Source organism: Pectinophora gossypiella, chromosome 9 (genome assembly GCF_024362695.1).
Source record: "Pectinophora gossypiella chromosome 9, ilPecGoss1.1, whole genome shotgun sequence".
NCBI classification, from domain to species: domain Eukaryota; kingdom Metazoa; phylum Arthropoda; class Insecta; order Lepidoptera; family Gelechiidae; genus Pectinophora; species Pectinophora gossypiella.
The window spans coordinates 13,765,437-13,785,005 of NC_065412.1; the positions used below are offsets into that span (position 1 = coordinate 13,765,437).

The 19,569-nt window shown below is 37.4% G+C and overlaps 3 protein-coding genes across 4 annotated transcripts in view; 1 reads left to right on the forward strand and 2 right to left on the reverse strand.

Moving 5' to 3' along the window:
• The window catches only part of LOC126369614 (nuclear factor NF-kappa-B p110 subunit-like), a 40,537-nt gene extending 21,602 nt beyond the window's left edge, over positions 1 to 18,935 (reverse strand). Inside the window, exons 1-6 of the mRNA XM_050014117.1 lie at positions 18,592 to 18,935; positions 16,016 to 16,155; positions 14,050 to 14,189; positions 12,656 to 12,770; positions 2,890 to 3,022; positions 297 to 401 (exon numbers count right to left, since the gene is read on the reverse strand). Of these exons, the coding sequence (XP_049870074.1) occupies positions 297 to 401; positions 2,890 to 3,022; positions 12,656 to 12,770; positions 14,050 to 14,189; positions 16,016 to 16,155; positions 18,592 to 18,736 (778 nt within the window). The 5' untranslated portion in view covers positions 18,737 to 18,935. The remainder of the gene's footprint in view (positions 1 to 296; positions 402 to 2,889; positions 3,023 to 12,655; positions 12,771 to 14,049; positions 14,190 to 16,015; positions 16,156 to 18,591) is intronic.
• LOC126369611 (nuclear factor NF-kappa-B p100 subunit-like) overlaps positions 1 to 19,569 on the forward strand; it is a 331,681-nt gene that overhangs the window by 66,432 nt on the left and 245,680 nt on the right. The window lies entirely within an intron of this gene.
• The window catches only part of LOC126369621 (SH3 domain-containing kinase-binding protein 1-like), a 95,214-nt gene that overhangs the window by 16,000 nt on the left and 59,645 nt on the right, over positions 1 to 19,569 (reverse strand). Inside the window, exon 17 of one of the 2 annotated variants that reach the window (XR_007566745.1) lies at positions 2,712 to 2,741. The exons of the other annotated variant lie outside the window; for it this stretch is intronic. The gene's annotated coding sequence lies outside the window, so the exon portion shown is untranslated. Of the gene's footprint in view, positions 1 to 2,711; positions 2,742 to 19,569 lie in introns of those variants that run through there. 2 annotated transcript variants of the gene reach the window in all.

The following is a 19,569-nucleotide window of genomic DNA, read 5'->3' on the forward strand; positions in this document are numbered from 1 at the left end:
ACTGTACGTACTTGTACGGGGTGTAGGTAAGTGACATCGTAACGGACACTGAGGGGATGATTCAGCTCATTATTCTGAGTTAATATCAAGTAGAATTTTCCATTGCAAAACTAAAAAAAAAAAAACAAACAAAAAAAACATGAATTTTGCGACGGAAAATTCCACTTAATATTAACTCGGAATCATGGTCGGAATCATCCCCCTCAGTATTCATTACCATGTCACTAACACCCTGTATATTATTCAATGGCGTCTAGTCGGCCGTTTTGTCGAACAACCGAATGGAATATTCTTACCTTTCTTTACTTTTTCGACCAGCAATATGATCCTGTTGCCTCCCTGAGGCTTCCCGTAGCAGCGGCTGGCGTCGCATATTTTCGGCACATTGGTTTCCGGACTCTCTGGAAGTTATCGTTATCATGATGATATTTTTATATCATTTCAAAAAATGTGTGTTCCTGTTTTAGTATATCGTTGAAATAGTTATAATACATGTTATTTCTAATAGTTTCCAACTAGTCTTAGTTACATTTTCCTAAAAGTCAAAACACGAAATTATTAGAGAAATCAAAAATCACACTTATAAAATCTCAAATTTATTGTAAAATTTTCTTAATTAAAATTCATATTAAATAAGTTAAATAGAAAAAATTAAATGTTATTTGTTAGTTTTAGATCTGTCTTTATTTAGTACGTAAACAGAATTTCATAATTTACCTTTGACCTAGGACTACCTGATTGTTCTTACTTTAGTTATGTTATGTGCACTATTGTGGGTATCAAACTGGATATATACTCTGTATACTATAATTATGTTGTGTTGGCTATTGTCCGTTTGTGTACCTAATAAACAAAAATAAAACAACTTTCTTCTCCTCGTGGAAGAACGAAGTCAAGAGCAAACCCATTTTAATTTAAAAAAAACAACAGTAACCTACCGAGTAGTGGTACAAACACTATAGGCTACTTGACAACCTATTCAAATGAGATACTTTTTACGAAACATCAAACCGAAAGTTTTCTTTGGAGTTTGTATGGAAATCCTGTCATGTGACTTCAACAATAAAAGCGGTCAAACGTCGTACTCATTGTTAGTTAATTCATAAATAAAATTCGAAAATAACTCAAAAAGTAAAATGAGATTGATTTTTGATCGTCTTATACTGGCTTCTATTTCAAAATTAGTAATCTTTGTAATCTTTGGCCCAGTCAAATGCCACTCAAACCATTAACGTAAGTGGGACGATAACATTTTTACTCAAATAGCAACGTACTCAAAAACTGGGGGTTTAAAAATGTCAATTCATTTGTATGAATTGACATTTAATAAAGGCATAAAGCCTTTATTGTCCCACTGCTGGGCAAAGACCCAAAAATCAATTAATACATCTAAAATAGCAATATTGCTATTTAACATTTGTCGACATTGCGCACTTACTTTTATATGCCCAAAATAAAATATTGCTTTTTTAGATAAATTGCGACAATGCGGCGTTTTTAGACCCCCTGTTCGTTGTGCGCGATTAACCTGCTATGAATTGTGTGGTCCTAACCAAACTAGGAATCACGAAGGGACTTTTATGATACGCTGCCTACCTCGCATCGGACAACAGACGTGACTTAATACACGACGAGCACAACCTTGAAATTGATAAGTAAATATTATTCTAAAAATATCCCTTCCGCTTTACCGAGGTTTTATCGTTCTTTACCTAGTATTGTGCATGTGATTGTATTATTAATCATAGTATTAACGCAGAAGCTATGTGAATAATAGATAGGTATAAGAAGAAAAAAAAATGAATAAGAGGAAAACATAAAATTATACATGTCTAACAAATACCAAATTGGAGATGTCCTTAGAAAAGGTTCAATACGATCTACTCTGAACCGGCGTGCGTGTATGAAGCGATTGATGAATGTGGAGGAAGCAAGAGAAGTGTGTCAGGATCGAAGCAAATGGAATTCTATAGTCTCTGCTTACCCCGGTGGGAAATAGGCGTGAGTTTATGTATGTATGTATGTCTAACAAATAGCTTTGAAAGCTGTGCGGTTTATTTATTATAATATTGGCCCCGTTCCTGCATACAACTCCTAATTTTATTTTAAGTTATACCCGTCATTTTCTTATCCACCGAAAAGGAAAGGGACGGATGATTAAAAACTGTTAATTTTAAAATGAATAAATAACCCGAGTGAATTATATGGGCATCTCGCTGTTACGTAACTCGTTTCACGAGTGCTGTCAACTTAATTCTATGGGGCTACTGGCCAATATAAAAATTGTGAGGGTTTTAAATTAAAGGATAATCTGCGAATTATATTATATTCCTGAAACATTCCGCGGATTTCAGCCTTTATACAGGGTGTTAGTAAATCGTAACGAAATTTTTTTGCGAGTGATTCAGACCATGATTCTGAGTTGATATCAACTGAAATTTCCTGTCGGAAAATTCATGAAAATTTTATTGTGTTTTCCTATAGTGTATTGCGCTTTAAGCTGCATAAAGCCCAAATTTAGAATTTAAAAATCATCAATGTACAACAACATTGCACCTAGGTAAATTTCTTTGCAAAGTAAATTAAAAACATTGGACGTGGGTAATTTATTTTTTACAGTAATTCGCTTAATATTCAATAATAAAGTTTACGTCATTGGAATGTTAGAGATACCAATGGAATAGTAACACTTACGTCATCAATGGGCTGGTAATGGCGGCTTGTCATAGGATTGAGCATACCTGGTCTTCTTATAGCATGCGTAGTATTTATTCTTTATACTACATTATAACGCACAACAGTATATGTGTGAAAAGGTAATCGACAGCGCGACATAACCCAGTTATACATAGTAGTTATAGATAGTAGGCACTTATCGTAGATACTTACTCATGTTGTATATCGTTTCTGAGAACACAGGCTCGCATATTTCTTTATCTGTGTCGGAGTCATGCGCGCTAAACCTCAGTCGGACCGCGTTCAAGTTGATTAATTTCGCTGCCTTCTTGCATTCTTCGCGTAGCTGAAAAAGATAAATATTTTTATTGTGTATAAATTTAGGTACAAAAAAATACAACATGTACAACAACAACAAGTAGTGGTACAAGGTATAAATAAATGTTGCAGTTACAGTCGCAAATTACGTCTCACTAAATTTTACCTTTGCAGGCATATATGTTATATCACACAGGCATAATGAAAGAACTACATGTACAAGTAGCATAACAATAACTTTTTTTATAATCAACAAAAATGAAAATAATAATTGTGAGATCATGTTAGTAAAGAAAGAACGAAAAAACGATGAAAGAATAAATACAATGGTAAAGTGGGTCTATAAGATAGATAGATAGATAGATAAAAACATTTATTTGGTCTACAGACACACATGCATACAAAAAGAAAAAGATTAGATACAGACAACCAATCAACATAATATAAAATAATATAAAATAATTAGCGACTTGTCCGGCGATTTTTCGGCGATTTCACGGCGAGGCGAGATCGCGGCGTACACGCGGTGACATCGCGGCGCGCACTCGGCTACATCGCCACGATATCGCGCTCGCGTCGAGCACGCCGCAATGTCGCCGCGATTAGTTTTTACATTTTATGAATGAAGAAAGCCCGTGACGGTGACAACGGCAGGATCGCGATGTGCTCGCCGCGGGCACGCGTCGATGAGTAAATTGCGACGGGCACCGCCTCGCCTCGGGATCTCGCCTCGCCGTGGATTCGCTGAAAAATCGCCGAACAAATCGCTAGTGTGAACAGGCCCTAACAGTCCTGAATTAACAACATTACAAAGTTACTCGTGTTTCCATACACAGGCCTTGCTAACATTGTTGCGTACGATGGCCGGGTAAATGTGTTTTGCCATCCGAAGCAAACACACAATAAGTCACATATTTTTTTTACACAATAATATTTGTTATTAGCACAATAGGATATTGAAAATTTCTGTAAACTTATCTTGTGTGTGCCAAATAAATAAATCCAAAAAAAAATGATGCGATTAAGAAGCAGCTGTTTCCGAAAAACCATTTGAGTGAACGATTATATAACATAACATAGCTTCACGCCCGTGTCTCCAATAGGGTAGATAGTGTATTCACCCATTTCTCACCAGCTATGTTTAAATCCCATATTGTAGGGGGCGAGCCTATTGCAATAATCGGGCACAAATACTGGAAACAATATGAAATGAATGTCCCCATCGGGAATCGAACCCGGACGTCCAGATCGTGAGCCCAACGCTCTAACTACTAGACCAAGGCTGTTACATAACATAACTGTAGAAAATACAGGCATTATAAAAACTATTATACTATTACATACAAAAATAAACTAATCCCTATTTCTCATAAAGCAATGCAGATAAATTGAAGAAGGAGTTCAGCTGCTTCTCTTCCCGGGCATGTCGTAAAAACCGACAGAGGGATTGTGTCCTCTAACATGATGGACTAATGTTATGGGCGATAGGCTGATCCCTTATCACCATAAGGTTCATCATATCCATCTTTGGACTTCGTATCAACAGTGGCTGCAAGTTGTCTTTGATTACTTGTGGCTCTGCCCACCCCATTAGGGATTACGGGCGTGAGTTTATGATGATGAAGAAGGAGTTCCATTTGCCTCGATCCTGACATATCTACTTGTCTTTTTGCATCTTCCACATTCATCTATCTATACATATACGCGAAGTGGTTCTGACAAAAACACAATCACAAGAAAAGTAATCTATTGACTATTGATATAATTTTAATTAAAGTCGTTATCAGGTTATCCACTCGAGCGTGTTTTCTTGGAAAACTGTCCTGTAGGGCTAACTAACGTGCGCACACGCAACGTGATAAAATTTTGTCACGGCCATTTTATCGATTCTGACGATATAATTATGTCGTTTTGTCGATTGGTGCTAATATGTGAACCCAATGTATGACAATTTATGGCTCGTGGTTTCCACGCTTTATTCGGGTAACGACAATAGGCTCGCCCCCAATGACGCACTTTCCTGGCTACGTTCCTCAAAAACAATATAGAACAATACAGACAACAACAATAGCAACAACAACAACACAACAACAACATAGACAACAATATAGATGGCGCTGTAAAGATTTTTCTTCGTTTACACTACTCTTCTTCTATCGTGTGGGTTGTGACGTGGATTACCAACAATAAGAGAGCAATAAGAAAATAGGTTGAGGAGCTCGGTGGCGCAGCGGTAAACGCGCTCGGTCTGCGATTGTTGAAGTTAAGCAACTTTCGCAAAGGCCGGTCATAGGATGGGTGACCACAAAAAAAAGTTTTCATCTCGAGCTCCTCCGTGCTTCGGAAGGCACGTTAAGCCGTTGGTCCCGGCTGCATTAGCAGTCGTTAATAACCACCAATTCGCACTGGGCCCGCGTGGTGGTTTAAGGCCCGATCTCCCTATCCATCCATAGGGAAGGCCCGTGCCCCAGCAGTGGGGACGTTAATGGGCTGGTGATGATGAAGAAAATAAGTAATTAACACGTTAAATCTGTACAACGCCATGTATATTGTTTTTTGTCAACGTCGCCTGGAAAGTCCCCCATTGCATGCACGATGGTATGTTATGTTCAAAACTAACACTCTACTCAAATCACTCTACTTAAAACTAACAATCTATTCAAATGTGGTCTAAGTACAAAAAGCTCACACATTATAATTTCATCGTACTTTCAGGTTACAAATGAGCTTTAAATTGTTGTTTACATTCTTCGCTCAAGCATTACAGTCGAGTGGTCGCTCGAGACTCCCACTTGAAAGGAAGTAGGTAATAAATAAACTAACCTATATGTGAATGTTTTTTTTTTTGACGTGACTTATTGTAGGTTTGCCGCAGATGGCATTAACTACTTGGCCGGACAAATGGGGAGCGCTGAAGGCTCTCACCCGGTACAACGTTTAAGACAACAGGCCTGAGGGTGCCCAGTTGGGCGCGAACCTCGGCTCAGGGCGTCGTCTGAGAGGAAAAATATTTGAAAGAATTAATCGACCCATATGTGAATAAAAAAGTATGTACCTAAAACGAGCATTTTTGAAAGTTTCTACTAAGACATTGGTTACTGAAGAACTCTAACGTCGCACAGTGTTTTTTTCGACCCTAACAATGGACATCCCTTTTTTATGTATGAATTACTATTGAGCCGCCAAAGGCCCCTGACATGGCCCATGTAACGACTACTAACGTACATCACTTGCATAATTTACATAGTAACCCTGACACCAGGGTTGATGGAGTTGGCAATCCACCTCACAAGCCACAGAAATCAGAATCATTTATTCAACGTAATTATCAGGGATAAACTTGTTGAAGGTCAATGTAACATTTTTGAATTTACGTCATTTCGCAAGGTGTTATGGCTGAGGAGAAGAAATGACAAGAAACTGAAACAGCAAGACATCTTTTAAATCAATGAGGGTACATTACAAGTTATTTAATAATTAGAAGAACACATTCAATACCAGACATTTTTATCATTTAGGTAATCATTAGGGGAAGGCCGGGCATAGTGGCTACCTTAAGGTATTTAAGGTTATAGCAGAAAAGGTTTACAATACAAAAACAAAATAATTATCACAAATCAATCTTTATTTATTGCTCTTACAAATACGAACATCAGTAACCAAGAATATTTAAACAATAATCAACTGCAGTTAAAATAAAAAAAAGTACGATTATTCGCTTTGCCCGGTACCCCAGGTAAAGCGGATACAGCACTTGGGCAAAGTGAATACCCATAATCAGACTCTGAAAATATAGAAATAACTTTGATTAACTGAAACAAATAACTTTTATTGACCATAAAATTATAAAATTAAGATTGACAATTGTCACAGGTATACCCCAAAAGCAGTTAACAATCTTCGTGACACCATTGTTGACAAATGTCACATCGAATCCAATTTTCAATTAGTTTACCGTCTTCTTTTATATATATTTTCCTAATCATCGGTGAAAACAGTTTTTTTATATTTATTCATCATCTGAAACAAGTAAAACACCTTTTTAGATAATAAGTCATCAGTGGATATGGTATCCACTTTGCCCTACTCACTTTGCCCCACTAGGTAAATTTTGAGCTTAACACATTTCATGCAAAAACTAATAATTCTGACTTTCTGTTAAATATACCATAAAAATCTACTTTGGTATGCTACTGAATTAAGACATTCCTATTTCATTCCATAGAATTAATCAATGTACTTACCGCTTAAAATCAATCTTTTATTTACGAAAACACAAATCTCCACTCCCCGGAAGGGACACGACGCGGCCTCTCGTTTCTTTGTTTGCCGCGTATTAATCCAAGATGGCCCGACGTAACAGTAGTGGTGTGTTGAATTAACATCTAATATTTTAGGAGTAGTGGGGAGTATTCGCTTTGCCCGGGGTATTCACTTTGCCCAGCCTTCCCCTAATCTTATAATAAGCTTTTTTACATAAAGTAAGCTTCACGTGAGCTTTAAATTTATTCTCTGACAAATTTAAAATATTATCTGGTATTTTATTCTAAAAACGTATACGGTCACGAGCATTAATATGTATACACTTTGGTACCATGTCACATTAACTTTTTTGACAAATTGAACTGTAAGTCTCACTAAATGTCAAATATCCCAAGTAGCATTCGGGGTTCTACATAAGATGTCTAGTCGTTCACATGTACTCTACAAGCTGTGTATGTCAGCTGTATATCGTCGCTGGAAATTTCAATTGACGTAAGGGACAAATGACAGGTTTTCAGGAGAAACAAAAAACATTTCTTGATACTTAAAGTCTCATAACTTTTGTCATTCTAAACGTATTGAAAGATGTTAAATACCAAAATTCTTAGAATTTTCTTGTCTACCACTTAAAAATAGAATTACTTTAATAACTAGCAAAATAAGAAAGTTACTAACCCTTACGCCCTTGTGTTATTTAAAAAACTTCCCTTACAACCATTAGGTAAACATTTTTTTTTGCATTTTTGGGTTGTAAAGGTCAGATTTTTTAATATTTTGTGTATTTTTGGGTCGTAAAGGTCAGTTTTTTAAATATTTTGGTAAAATATTGAAGTAAAGGTCTGTAAAAATTCACAACAATTGGTCAAAATCACTTATATTTATTGAAATTATAGTTGAATTTTACTTTGAGACATCTAAACACCATGTGCTTGAATATGTTTGCCGATTTTTAATAATAGGCAAATTACAAAACACATACTTATTAAATATTTGTGTCATTTTAAACTTAATGTATCTAGTTTTGTTGAAATGTAGGTAAATTACCTATAGTCTTAGGTTATCAGATTGAGAACACCATACAACAGAATTGACAGAATCGCACTTCACAGACTCATTTTTCTTTTTAGCTTTCGGCATCGTTAAAAAGTATCGCCCCTTCGATTTGAATTCTAAAGAAAACGTGTCCTACTCTGATGGCGCTTGAACGCAACCACTGTGAACGCAACTGAGGAGCCGAGCCGTTACCGTGCGCCGCGAACCCGCGAGCGGGTACGGGTAGGGAGGGCCACAAGGCTCCGTCCTCTCCCCTTTACATTTTCATGGTATACTAGTGACATTCCCAAATCCCCTAACACCGAACTAGCCTTATTTGCGGATGACACAGCCATCTATTCTTCGTGCCGTGGTCGAGTTATGATGACCGGAATTCTCCAACGCGCGGCCTTGGGCAAGTGGTTTCGCAAATGGAGAATCGAGGTAAACCCGGAGAAAAGTGCAGCGGTGTACTTTTCAAAGGGCTATTATAACACGCCACGGTCACGCCGTTAACTTAAAGTCATCAAGATGTTTGGCAAGCCGATCCCTTGGGAGGAGCAAGCCAAATATCTCGGCGTAGTCTTAGATAGACGTCTTACTTTCAAGGCACATATCAAACGTGTGCGCGATCGCGCCGCGTGTGTAATGGGCCGTCTTCATTGTCTCCTTAACAAGCGTAGTAAATTGTCCATAAGGAATAAGGTGAAAATCTACACGACTTGCATCCGTCTGATCATGACCTATGCAGGGGTAGTTTTCGCTCACGCGAGTCCGTCTCAAATCCACCGTCTACAGGTAATACAAAATCGTTTCATGCGGAAAGCCACGGGATCTCCGTGGTTCCTTCGAAATGAAACTCTGCACATTGACCTAGATCTGCCAACCATTGCCGAATGGCTCAAATTAGCTTCAAAACTTTTTTCGATTCTGCTCCGCACCACCCAAATCCCTTGGTAGTTGCGGCTTCTGAATGCATCCAGCTTAGGGACGGTACTGAAAAGTATCGGAGTCCGAAGGACGTAATATACGATCCCGACGACCCGATTACTCTAGCCATAGAGGCAGCCAATCAGTTCGCGACACCAAACACTTCAGGACCCCGATACTGACCCCACCGGCGTGGTCGACGACTTCCCTCAATCAGCGCTTAATCGCTATCGACCCACTAGAGTCGATTAATTCCTTCAAATATTTTTCCTCTCAGACGACGCCCTGAGCCGAGGTTCGCGCCCAACTGGGCACCCTCAGACCTGTTCTCTTAAACGTTGTACCGGGTGAGAGCCTTCAGCGCTCCCCATTTTTCCGGCCAAGTAGTTAATGCCATCTGCGGCAAATCAACATAAGTCACGTCAAAAAAAGGGGTGTGGAGGGGATACGGTGCACGTACACGCTGGCGTAGGCATAAAATGTACGGCGAAAGAGCTAAGTAGTGTAATAAGGTCTTAAGCGAAGTTCTATCTTTGTTTATTTCTAAATGAAAGAATAATAATTAGTATACCAGTTTAGATTGTATGGTAAATATAAAACTACAAGATTTTTAAGACAGCGGACTCATTGCTAGTTACGTCGTGTTAATACGTGTAGACATAAATGACAAAATAAATAACCACAGTTACTTACATCCCTATATCAATATTGTTTGTTATAATTTCATGTCAGCTTTAGTGTCGTAAAAGACATTGTCATATTTTAAATATATTTTTTTATAAAACAAGACCCTTACATCACTTAAGTAAAACAAAAATGTGATATACGTCATACTTTCAAAAGCTTGGGTCCTTTACGCCATTTTATTCAAAAATATCAGAAAATTCAATCGTTAATAAAATAAAAAATATGAGGGCTATTGGTATTTCAAATGTATCAATCGATGGAGAAAATCAAGCTCTATCGAATGATGCAATAAAAAAAATTGGCCAAATGTCCCTTACAGCAATTGAAATTTCCAGCGACGATATGAGCTGTATAGCTTGCTATAATGCTTTTATTGAACCAGTTTGGGCACAAATTAGACAGCCTTAAGTTCACTATGGCTGTACATTAGAAGTAAAATAGCATTATAATAGCAGTTTAAGTAGTAACATCGGACTTAAGGCTGACTTACGGCACTATATGGAACGCAGTGTGAACCATACAACGTACATGAGTGTAATAAAGAGTAATAAGTGGCTAAATACACAGCCTTCACAGTTAAAATCGGACAAAAGTACTCCAGTAAGCTACCTTAAATTCACTTGTGTCCTAAATTATTTCCACATTTTAATATATTAGTTTGACAATTGTATGGAGTGCACGGATTCGGGGCAAACTAACTCCGGCGGATTATTATTATAATATAATGTTTTATAAATATACTATATCATGTTAATGCCATGGGAATGCAACTTTATCGTGAAATGTATACATATTGACAACTAAAAATTTCACGCGCCTCTGTAAAAACGCTTTATTCATTTTGAAATATTTAAAACTGGCTGAGAGGAAAATTTACATTTTCAGTTTTTGATATTTTATTGGCATTATAATTATACTACGGTAATTAATTTTAACATGAAACCAAAACTCATTCGCTCTATCTGCGTATTTTGTGATAAATCTGCATTAATCTTGTAGATTTATTTGGTAAATATTTTAGGTTACGTAGAACAAAATGGTGGAAATGAAATACGGCTATGTGAACTGTTATAACTCCTATTTAATGCGGTGAGCGTATATTAGGTTCACATGTGTTCTGTTAGAATGCTGTTATCTATATGAAGTCCCACATTTGTACCACTACAGCGCCAATGTCAATTAATTTATTCTAATGTGAACTTATGTACAGCTTTAAGATGTAGTTCAGGACAATTGTGTATCTTTAATTCTTTATTCAAATACTGAAATTTTAGAGATCCGCAATAAAAATTATTAATGGCCGTTAAATGCCCAGTTAAAAATGCCCAGTTACACTAATAGTCACCTAAAGTACAAATTTTGTAATAAAGTAACAAAAATCACCTTTTCGTGTGAGACACACAGTTGGCGTCAGAGTATTTACATTACAAAAACACTACTGTGTTCAAGGAGGTATTTAAAATAATGTAAACAAACTAGATAAACAGGGACAACATTATGCCCTGCGACAGAAAAGGACAGAAAATAATTTGTTTGCAATCACCACACTCTGATATCTGTATATTTGAAGGGAACTTTCAGGTTCAGGCATACTATTTTCCTCTGCATTATGTACGGAACCACCAACAACGGTTGAAGTCGCACTTGTTGAAGCCTTATCTTTGCAATGGCGCTTGGGAAAAAGTGTAATAGAATATCACATTCACATTCATGTTCAGCTTACAGCAAATAAGAGTAGTACTTGTGGACAAATAAACTGCTATTGATGTTAATGGACAACACATATAGTCCTTCTAACAGCCTACAGTCCACATGTGAATCATTTAAACACTTCTGTACAGATAGTAAAAAAAGGTTATTTTAAGTATCACAAACAAGTCCTAATACAGCTACTGGCTGTATAACAGTCTAAAACAAGTAAACATAACAGGCTTTGGCTTTATAAATGACCACAAGTGTTATATTAAAATGCTAGCTCTATAACATCGAACAAGTAGGCCGTTAAACAGCGGTTGCCGTATCTCTACCCTCCTATAATGCTCTTAGTCAGAAAGCTGACTAAAGGATAGTTGTTAGAGTATTATAACACCCATAATCGTATAAAAGTATTACTCTACACTCCTATACGTCCCTTAGACAGGTATAGGTGTAATTAATTGCAATAATGCAGCTAATACATCACGAGTGAACTGTAGTAATGCTTTAAGTTCACCTTGGAACTAAATGTGTACTCTTAAATGGAACAAAATGCTACTTGGGATGTTAGTGCGACAGAGTCCTAAAGTGGGTACATTATATTGCTGGTCATGACTGTACATAACCCCAAAAAAGATGAATTTAATTTACTTAATCTAGAATTTTTAACAACAATTTTATTTTTATTCCTTGTATTATAAGTATGCCTTTCGCAGTTTCTCGGAAGGAGAGATACATTTTTACGTACATACATAATGTTTTCATAATGATAGAAGAAGATGTATGAATTAGATTAAGTTTTTTTCATACGTACAAAAAGGGGTGTCCATTTTAAACATACCAGGTTTAACCTCTCATATGCCGAGATACCAGACACAGTAGATTTTACATTGTGTCTGGTCGAGATCCGCGTTCCGGCGTTCGAAAGATTAAACATAGTCCACGCCAAAAAAAAAGTCGACGGATTTTAATGGGACAACTCATAATAATTCTTAAATCATCAGTCTTCGTTTTGTAATAAGGCGTGACATATTTATAGATTAGGCGAACTCACCTCTTTTTTAGTTATTTTTTTTAATTCTTCTTTGGTCATACTCTTCTCCCGCTTATTATACAACAAGCCTGGCAGGTCTCTTTTGGCTGTATGTATGACGCCCAGGCCTCGAAAACTTGAAAAGGAAGACAAAATTACGTGAATGAAACATTCGAAAAACGAATAACGAAGTATTTCTGATCCCAAAGCGTCCACTGCTGAGTAAATGCCTTCCTCTATTTCTCCCACAACTCTATCCAAGGTTTCCATTTTTGACTTAGTGTAGGTTTGCACCCTATGTGGTGGCATTTACTACTTGGGCAGAAAAATGGGGAACGTTGAGGCCTGACCTGTTGGGCGCGAACCCCGGGTCAGGGTTTATATCGGAAATAATTAATCTACTCTAGTGGGCTGGTAGCAATAAGCGCTAAATGTGGAAATCGCCGAGTCGACGTCGAACGTCGAACCCTGAGTCAGTCGGTATCAGGGTTCTGAAGTGTTTGTTGTCGTCAGAATCGTGTATTACACGGAAAAAAAGAAAGAGGTTGGACGGGCCAAGTGAGCACGAAACAAGTATGAGCAAATAGTTAATACTTCAATTTTGCACTCCAGTCGTCTGTAAACTTTACGACACACGGAGCTCCGCGATAGTATATTAAAAGGTCGTCTTGTGCATTATAACCTGCAGGGCTAAAAATCAAACATCCACTATGATGCAAGATCTTCTTTTTTTTGACGTGACTTATTGTAGATTTGCCGCAGATGGCATTAACCACTTGGCCGGACAAATGGGGAGCGCTGAAGGCTCTCACCCGGTACAACGTATAAGAGGTTGGACGAGACGAGACAACAGGCCTGAGGATGCCCAGTTGGGCGCGAACCTCGGCTCAGGGCGTCGTCGTTTGTATGCAGTATCTTACGAAAAGTAATGATAAAATTGCAGCTTATCACATAAAGTACACATTACCGGTGAAGTGGCTATGCAATTTGAGAAGCAGTAGAGCTATCGTAGTTATCTCTTTGCAGGAGTAGTAATAAAAAAGAGCGGTTTTCATACAAAATCCGCGTTAAGGCCATTGCATTGCATTCTCATTCTTCTATTCCGTGGTGTATTACGAAAACTACAGGTCCGATCGGGCGAAGTGGAAGGGAAATACAAAGAAGGCAGACAACGCCGTCAGGTGGCAATAATAAATGCCAAGGAGAGAGGGAGAGAGTACATACGTAAAACAAGGATAACAATACGTACTAAATTAATTTAGGATATTTCAAAGAAAGGTTAGGTCAGGAGTACCTACTCTAAACCGTGGAGCACGCATGAAGTCTTTGATGAGAGTGGAAGAAGTGAAAGGGGTGTGTCAGGATCTAAGTGAAATTCCGTGGTCTCTGCCTAACCCGACGGGAAATAAACGTACCAAACCATATAGCTGTTCTCGTCCGGAACTTGAGCACTGACTTCTATATCGTCTTCATGCAACGTGTGAGGATGTTCAAAGTCTCTCTCATGCTGGTATAGCTTACACTTTATAGTAGCACATCCACTGTAATTCTTCAGCTTCAGAGAAGAAAAAACAGGGGTTAAAAAATAGGAAAAAAAGAGGCCACGTTGAAGCAATTCATCTAAAAAGGCACTATTGCTATTTGACATCTGGTTGACATTGCTTACTTACATGCGCAAAGTCAAGTTGCAATATGTATTCCTTTTTAAGATGAATTGCTTCGATGTAGCTTTTTTTGTCTTCCAGGGCAAAAATGGGCTAAAAATTCGGATTAATAATTCGGATTAAAATGGCCACATCGAAGCAATTCATCTAAGAAAGCAATGTTGCAATTTGACATTTGCGCATATAAAAGTACGTGCGCAATACAAACAAATGCCAAATAGCAATATTGCTTTCTTAGACGAATTGCTTCGATGTGGCCATTTTAACCCCCCAGAACATGCAACGGAAAATCATACAGTAATCATAGTGACGTTCCAAGGGTGCATATAAAAGCACTGTCAGATAACCTATGCGCTGGATAAGTGTCAGATAGTAGTAGTAGAAATACTATCTGCTGCACGAATAGATATCGCGTGCGACGCGCTAGTTGAGCCAATAGAACTACGACATGCGAACTAATATAATTTGTACATTGAGGTTTACGCGGTAAGAATCCGGTATTATGTGTTCTAATCATGATAATAACCGCGTAAACCACAAACAATGTACAAATTCTATTAGTTCAAATGTCGCATAGGTAGCCAAAGTTCTATTGGCTCAACTACCGCGTCGCACGCGATATCTACGCGTATTAATTCTACTACTGCTATCTGACACTTATCCAGCGCATAGGTTATCTGACAGTGCTTTTATTTGCATCCTGAGAATAAGGCCCTCTGAACGTCACTATGCGTTCGGGTTCGGGTTGACAAGAGCCTACGATTATTGTACAATAGAATTTGGTTTATTTATCGACTATCGCGAAGGCAATGGCTGTGGTTCATTTTACATATCGAATCGCGCGCGATATGAGTGCTCTATGCTACATGTAGTCTGAATAACGTATCAGACAGTTGTTAGCATGTGGTGAAGTGAAACAGACCCGTAGTGGTCTCGCCGATCCATAGTGAACTATTTTTAATCTATAAAATATCTATTCAATCTATAATAGTCTATAATAATCATAAACTGCCTATATACGTCCCACTGCTGGGCACAGGCCTCCCCTCAATCAACCGAAGGGGGTATGGAGCATACTCCACCACGCTGCTCCACTGCGGGTTGGTGGAGGTGTTTTTTACGGCTAATAGCCGGGACCAACGGCTTAACGTGCCCTCCGAAGCACGGAATCATCTTACTTTTTCGGACAATCAGGTGATTCAAGCCTGAAAAGTCCTTACCATACAAAGAACAGTCTCACAAAGTGATTTCGACAATGTCCCCATCGGGAATCGAACCCGGACCTCCAGATCGTGAGCCTAACGCTCTAACCACTAGACCACGGAGGCTGCAATAATAGTCTATCGGCAGTCAATAATAGTATCGATAAGCAATGGATAATATCGATTATTATTGGTGAATAGCAATAAATACCAGATCATAGCGTAACTTATTTTCAAGATTTACTATGATATACTGCATAATAGCCGGGGAACGCCATTTCGAACCACGATACCGCACTTGCGCCGATGACTTATTAAATTATCTTTTCCGTAACACAGTTGTCACGACCGTTACAGACATCGATATGGCTCACCACCTATCACGTTGGTCTAACAGAAAGCTCGATGAGGTGTGGGTACTTAGTTTATCTAGCGATGGATGTATCTCTGACTCCCCCAATTGGGATATAGTCGTAAGCTTACGCGACGTAAGTATACTGGTTTCTTCGACTCACCTGCACAGTGGGGTAAGTCTTGGGCACGCCAGGAACCTTGGACTTGCCTTGCAGACAGCCATGCGTGCCCGACTCCCTCTCCGTCTTGTACCTGAACCTGAAGTGGTTCTGAGGCTGCGTCACTATTATCAAGTGAGGCCCTGAAAACAAAACACCACTTTAGCTCACTTAATATCTTCATCTGTAAAATATTTTTTTATTTTACATTTCGCGTCGAAGATTTTCGAGCTTAGAGATTTCGTTCAGAACCGAGAAAGGTGGAACGATAAAGGTGGCCATTGCCCATATTTTTTATTGACGTGATAAATCACGTAAACCTGTAACTTATCACTCACGTAAGTCACTTAGTCACGTAATCTGTAACTTATTACAGATTTGCCGCATGCAATGTGAGACTTTCCAGGCTACTATCCTCAAAAACAATATAAATGGCGCTGAAAAGATTTTCCTTCGTTTAACCTTCTAATTTCACGGATAATAACAATTTAACCACTTTATTTATTAACTTCAAGTTATACCTGTCACTTTCTTATTCAACGAAAAGGAAAGGGATAGTTTATTAACATGTTAATTTTAAAATGAATTAATATTATAAGGTATAAATAATGAAATAATATGGAATAAGTTTCTAATCAGATTCCAATATGAAATTTCTTTCAGTATGTATTAGATATTTTTTTGCTTTAACAAATTGGCTGGACAAACAGATAATTAATATAAGTACCTACTTACCTAAAAGAAAATCTGCGGGCTTAGCACCGTAAGACTCTTTCTCGCCTCGACATACGTCACCCGTCACTCTCTCACAGTACTGCACAGAAAGATGATGATCTCTGTCGCGGCGAGAAAGAGTCACGTACTTACGGTGCTAAGCCCGCTGATGTTGATGAGCACTGAATGATTTTGCATGTGATTTTTTTTATGATCTGTTATTTCCAAGAAGGTCATAAAGTGAAACTAGTTGTAAACTATAAACAAACAAGCAGACAATCAAGTCGCCTCCAGTAACACCTCACTTGTTACATTTTGATTAGTGGTTTAGAAGTTAGAGGGGACATACATACATAGTGGTCAAACACATAACTCTCCTTTTTGCTTTGCTGTGACTGGGTAAAAACTTTAGCAAGGAATCTATTTTTATATGTTAAGTATTTTACTCACAAGTAGGTAAGAATGAATGAGTTAATGACTCATAATTAGTAGCAAGCTAAAAGCTAACAATAAGATAGGCCTGTGGTTCTTGTACTATTAATAAAATACTCTGACACAAAGCAATGGGGTTCCAAATGTATTGATGTTTATTGTTCTATATTTCATATCGCATTGTAATTATAGGTACATATTAAATTAGATTACTAGGTAAAAAATTACAAAGTATGCAAAAAACATACTTTATTTTTAAAAAGGTAGTTGTAGGTACTGTAGAGGTATTTTGTTTTACCACCATACCAAAAAAGCATATATAAAAAATATATGGTCTCATAAAATAAAATTATATGTACTTTTAGAACTTCATTCATCAAGAAAGTATCAAGATTGCAAACTGTCTTCTGATTATTTGTGGCTCTGCACACCACACCACATTAGGGATCAAAGACGTGAATTTTATATTTTACTTGCAACATATGGAGATTAATTAAATGTTTCAGCCTCTCCTACCCAAGTTAAAACCTTACTTATTATCTTTTCATCCAAAAACAATTTTTTTTTTTCATTTGTATTTTAAGAAAATATGCCACATTAACCTCATGAGGCAGATATTTCCAGACACATTAGTTAAACAATGGGATACTATTGACTGGACACTTCATACAAAACACCTCATTTTACGCAGACACTGCACATTGACATTATGTACATGCGCATCTGTGTGTGTGACGTCTGACGTAGAGGGTGAGGTAAACCTAGCTCAGCTGCTGGTGGGGAGCAGAGAGTTGCCAATTTACACATAGTATTATTCCTTATTCTATGCTATAGGTGTATAGTTTGTAGTTTTAAGAGGACATTCGGTCATATGACTTTAAAGTTTAAACTAATAAATTTTGTACTTTTCTGTTTAATAACATCCTTCTCCACAACTGTAAAACAATGTAATAGTGCCAACTACTAACTGCTTATACCAAAGAACAAAAAAGTCAATTAGCTTGTACAACATTGTGTTTGATTCTAATTACCATAAAGAAATTTGAACACTATGATGACATACTTGTAAGTCTAAAATATCAGGATACAGATTCTAAGCTCATAACAATAACATGCTTTGTTGTTGGTTTTGGGTCATTGGCAGTTTCGAAGTTTCTGTTAGTCCGATAAAAGAGTTATTTATTTAACAATATATTTCCCATTATAAGTTATGAAACATTGAGACCATTAAAACAAAAAAGAATACAATAATCTTATTAGATAATCTACCTACTAAGCATATTTTAGCATAGATAAAAATACAAAAAAAAATAGATATTTTTTCTTTGCCCAAAATAAAATGGATAAACTACTGAGCATTTTGTGGCATAGAAAAAATTAAAATTTTTTTTTTCTTTGCCCATAATAAAAAAAGATTTTTCTATTTTTCTTACCATCATGCAAAGACATTTCTTCAATGTAGGATATTCGACTCGACCCCGCGCTCGGCACCTGTTGCGATGGCGACGAATAGGGAGTCACTGATACTCCTTGAAGGTCCAAATTCGACCCCTCGCTGTCTACTTCACTCCCAGACATAATCACTGTTAACTTCACACTTCCTTCTCAACTTACTATTTAACTTACTTTAAAACATTTTCAGTGAAGTTGTAATTATTTTGGATATAACGCTGAAAAGATCACAAATCTAATAAGAAAAAATACTTTTTTCACTAAACACATTCGGCGCGGCTGAACTTTTTAATTTTTTGTTATTGACAGACAACTTTGACAGCTCATAAACTTTTTTTTTTTTTTTTTGGTTTGGTTTTCCCCGAAGGGTAAGGCAAAGGGAACTATGCCCATACAGCCATGTCTGACGTTTTTTTTTTCTTGATGATTAATGAAATGATGAAAGGTGATGATGATGAAACCTAAGCCCCCACCCTCGGAGTAGACTCCTACTCCGAACCCCAAACGAATTAACTCAAAAGTCCGCATAAACTTTTGAGTTATGAAGCGGCTTCCTGACACGAAGCGAAAATAGGCAGATACACTTTGTTTATTGAATACTCCAATATAATAACACTCGCGAATGTCTTCCGACTAACTTAATGCGATCATTAACCACAAAACACCACTTCGTATTAATTATTTAGATTATTCAATGAAGAAAGCAACTGTCCCGTTCCCGCCTCCCGCCAAAAAAACAGCTCATAAACTTGTCATAAACTCAACAGTACTGCCATTACTCAGAATTTAATTATACCAAATCACCAAATATCTACTATCAGAGACCAACCACGGCTGCTACATAATATGACTATATTTAAAATGAATGCGATTTCATTCCATCAAGCGCGGCAGGCAATACCTAAAGACACATTAGATATTTTCATCCCCATGGTATTTACAAATACCACTCCTAATAC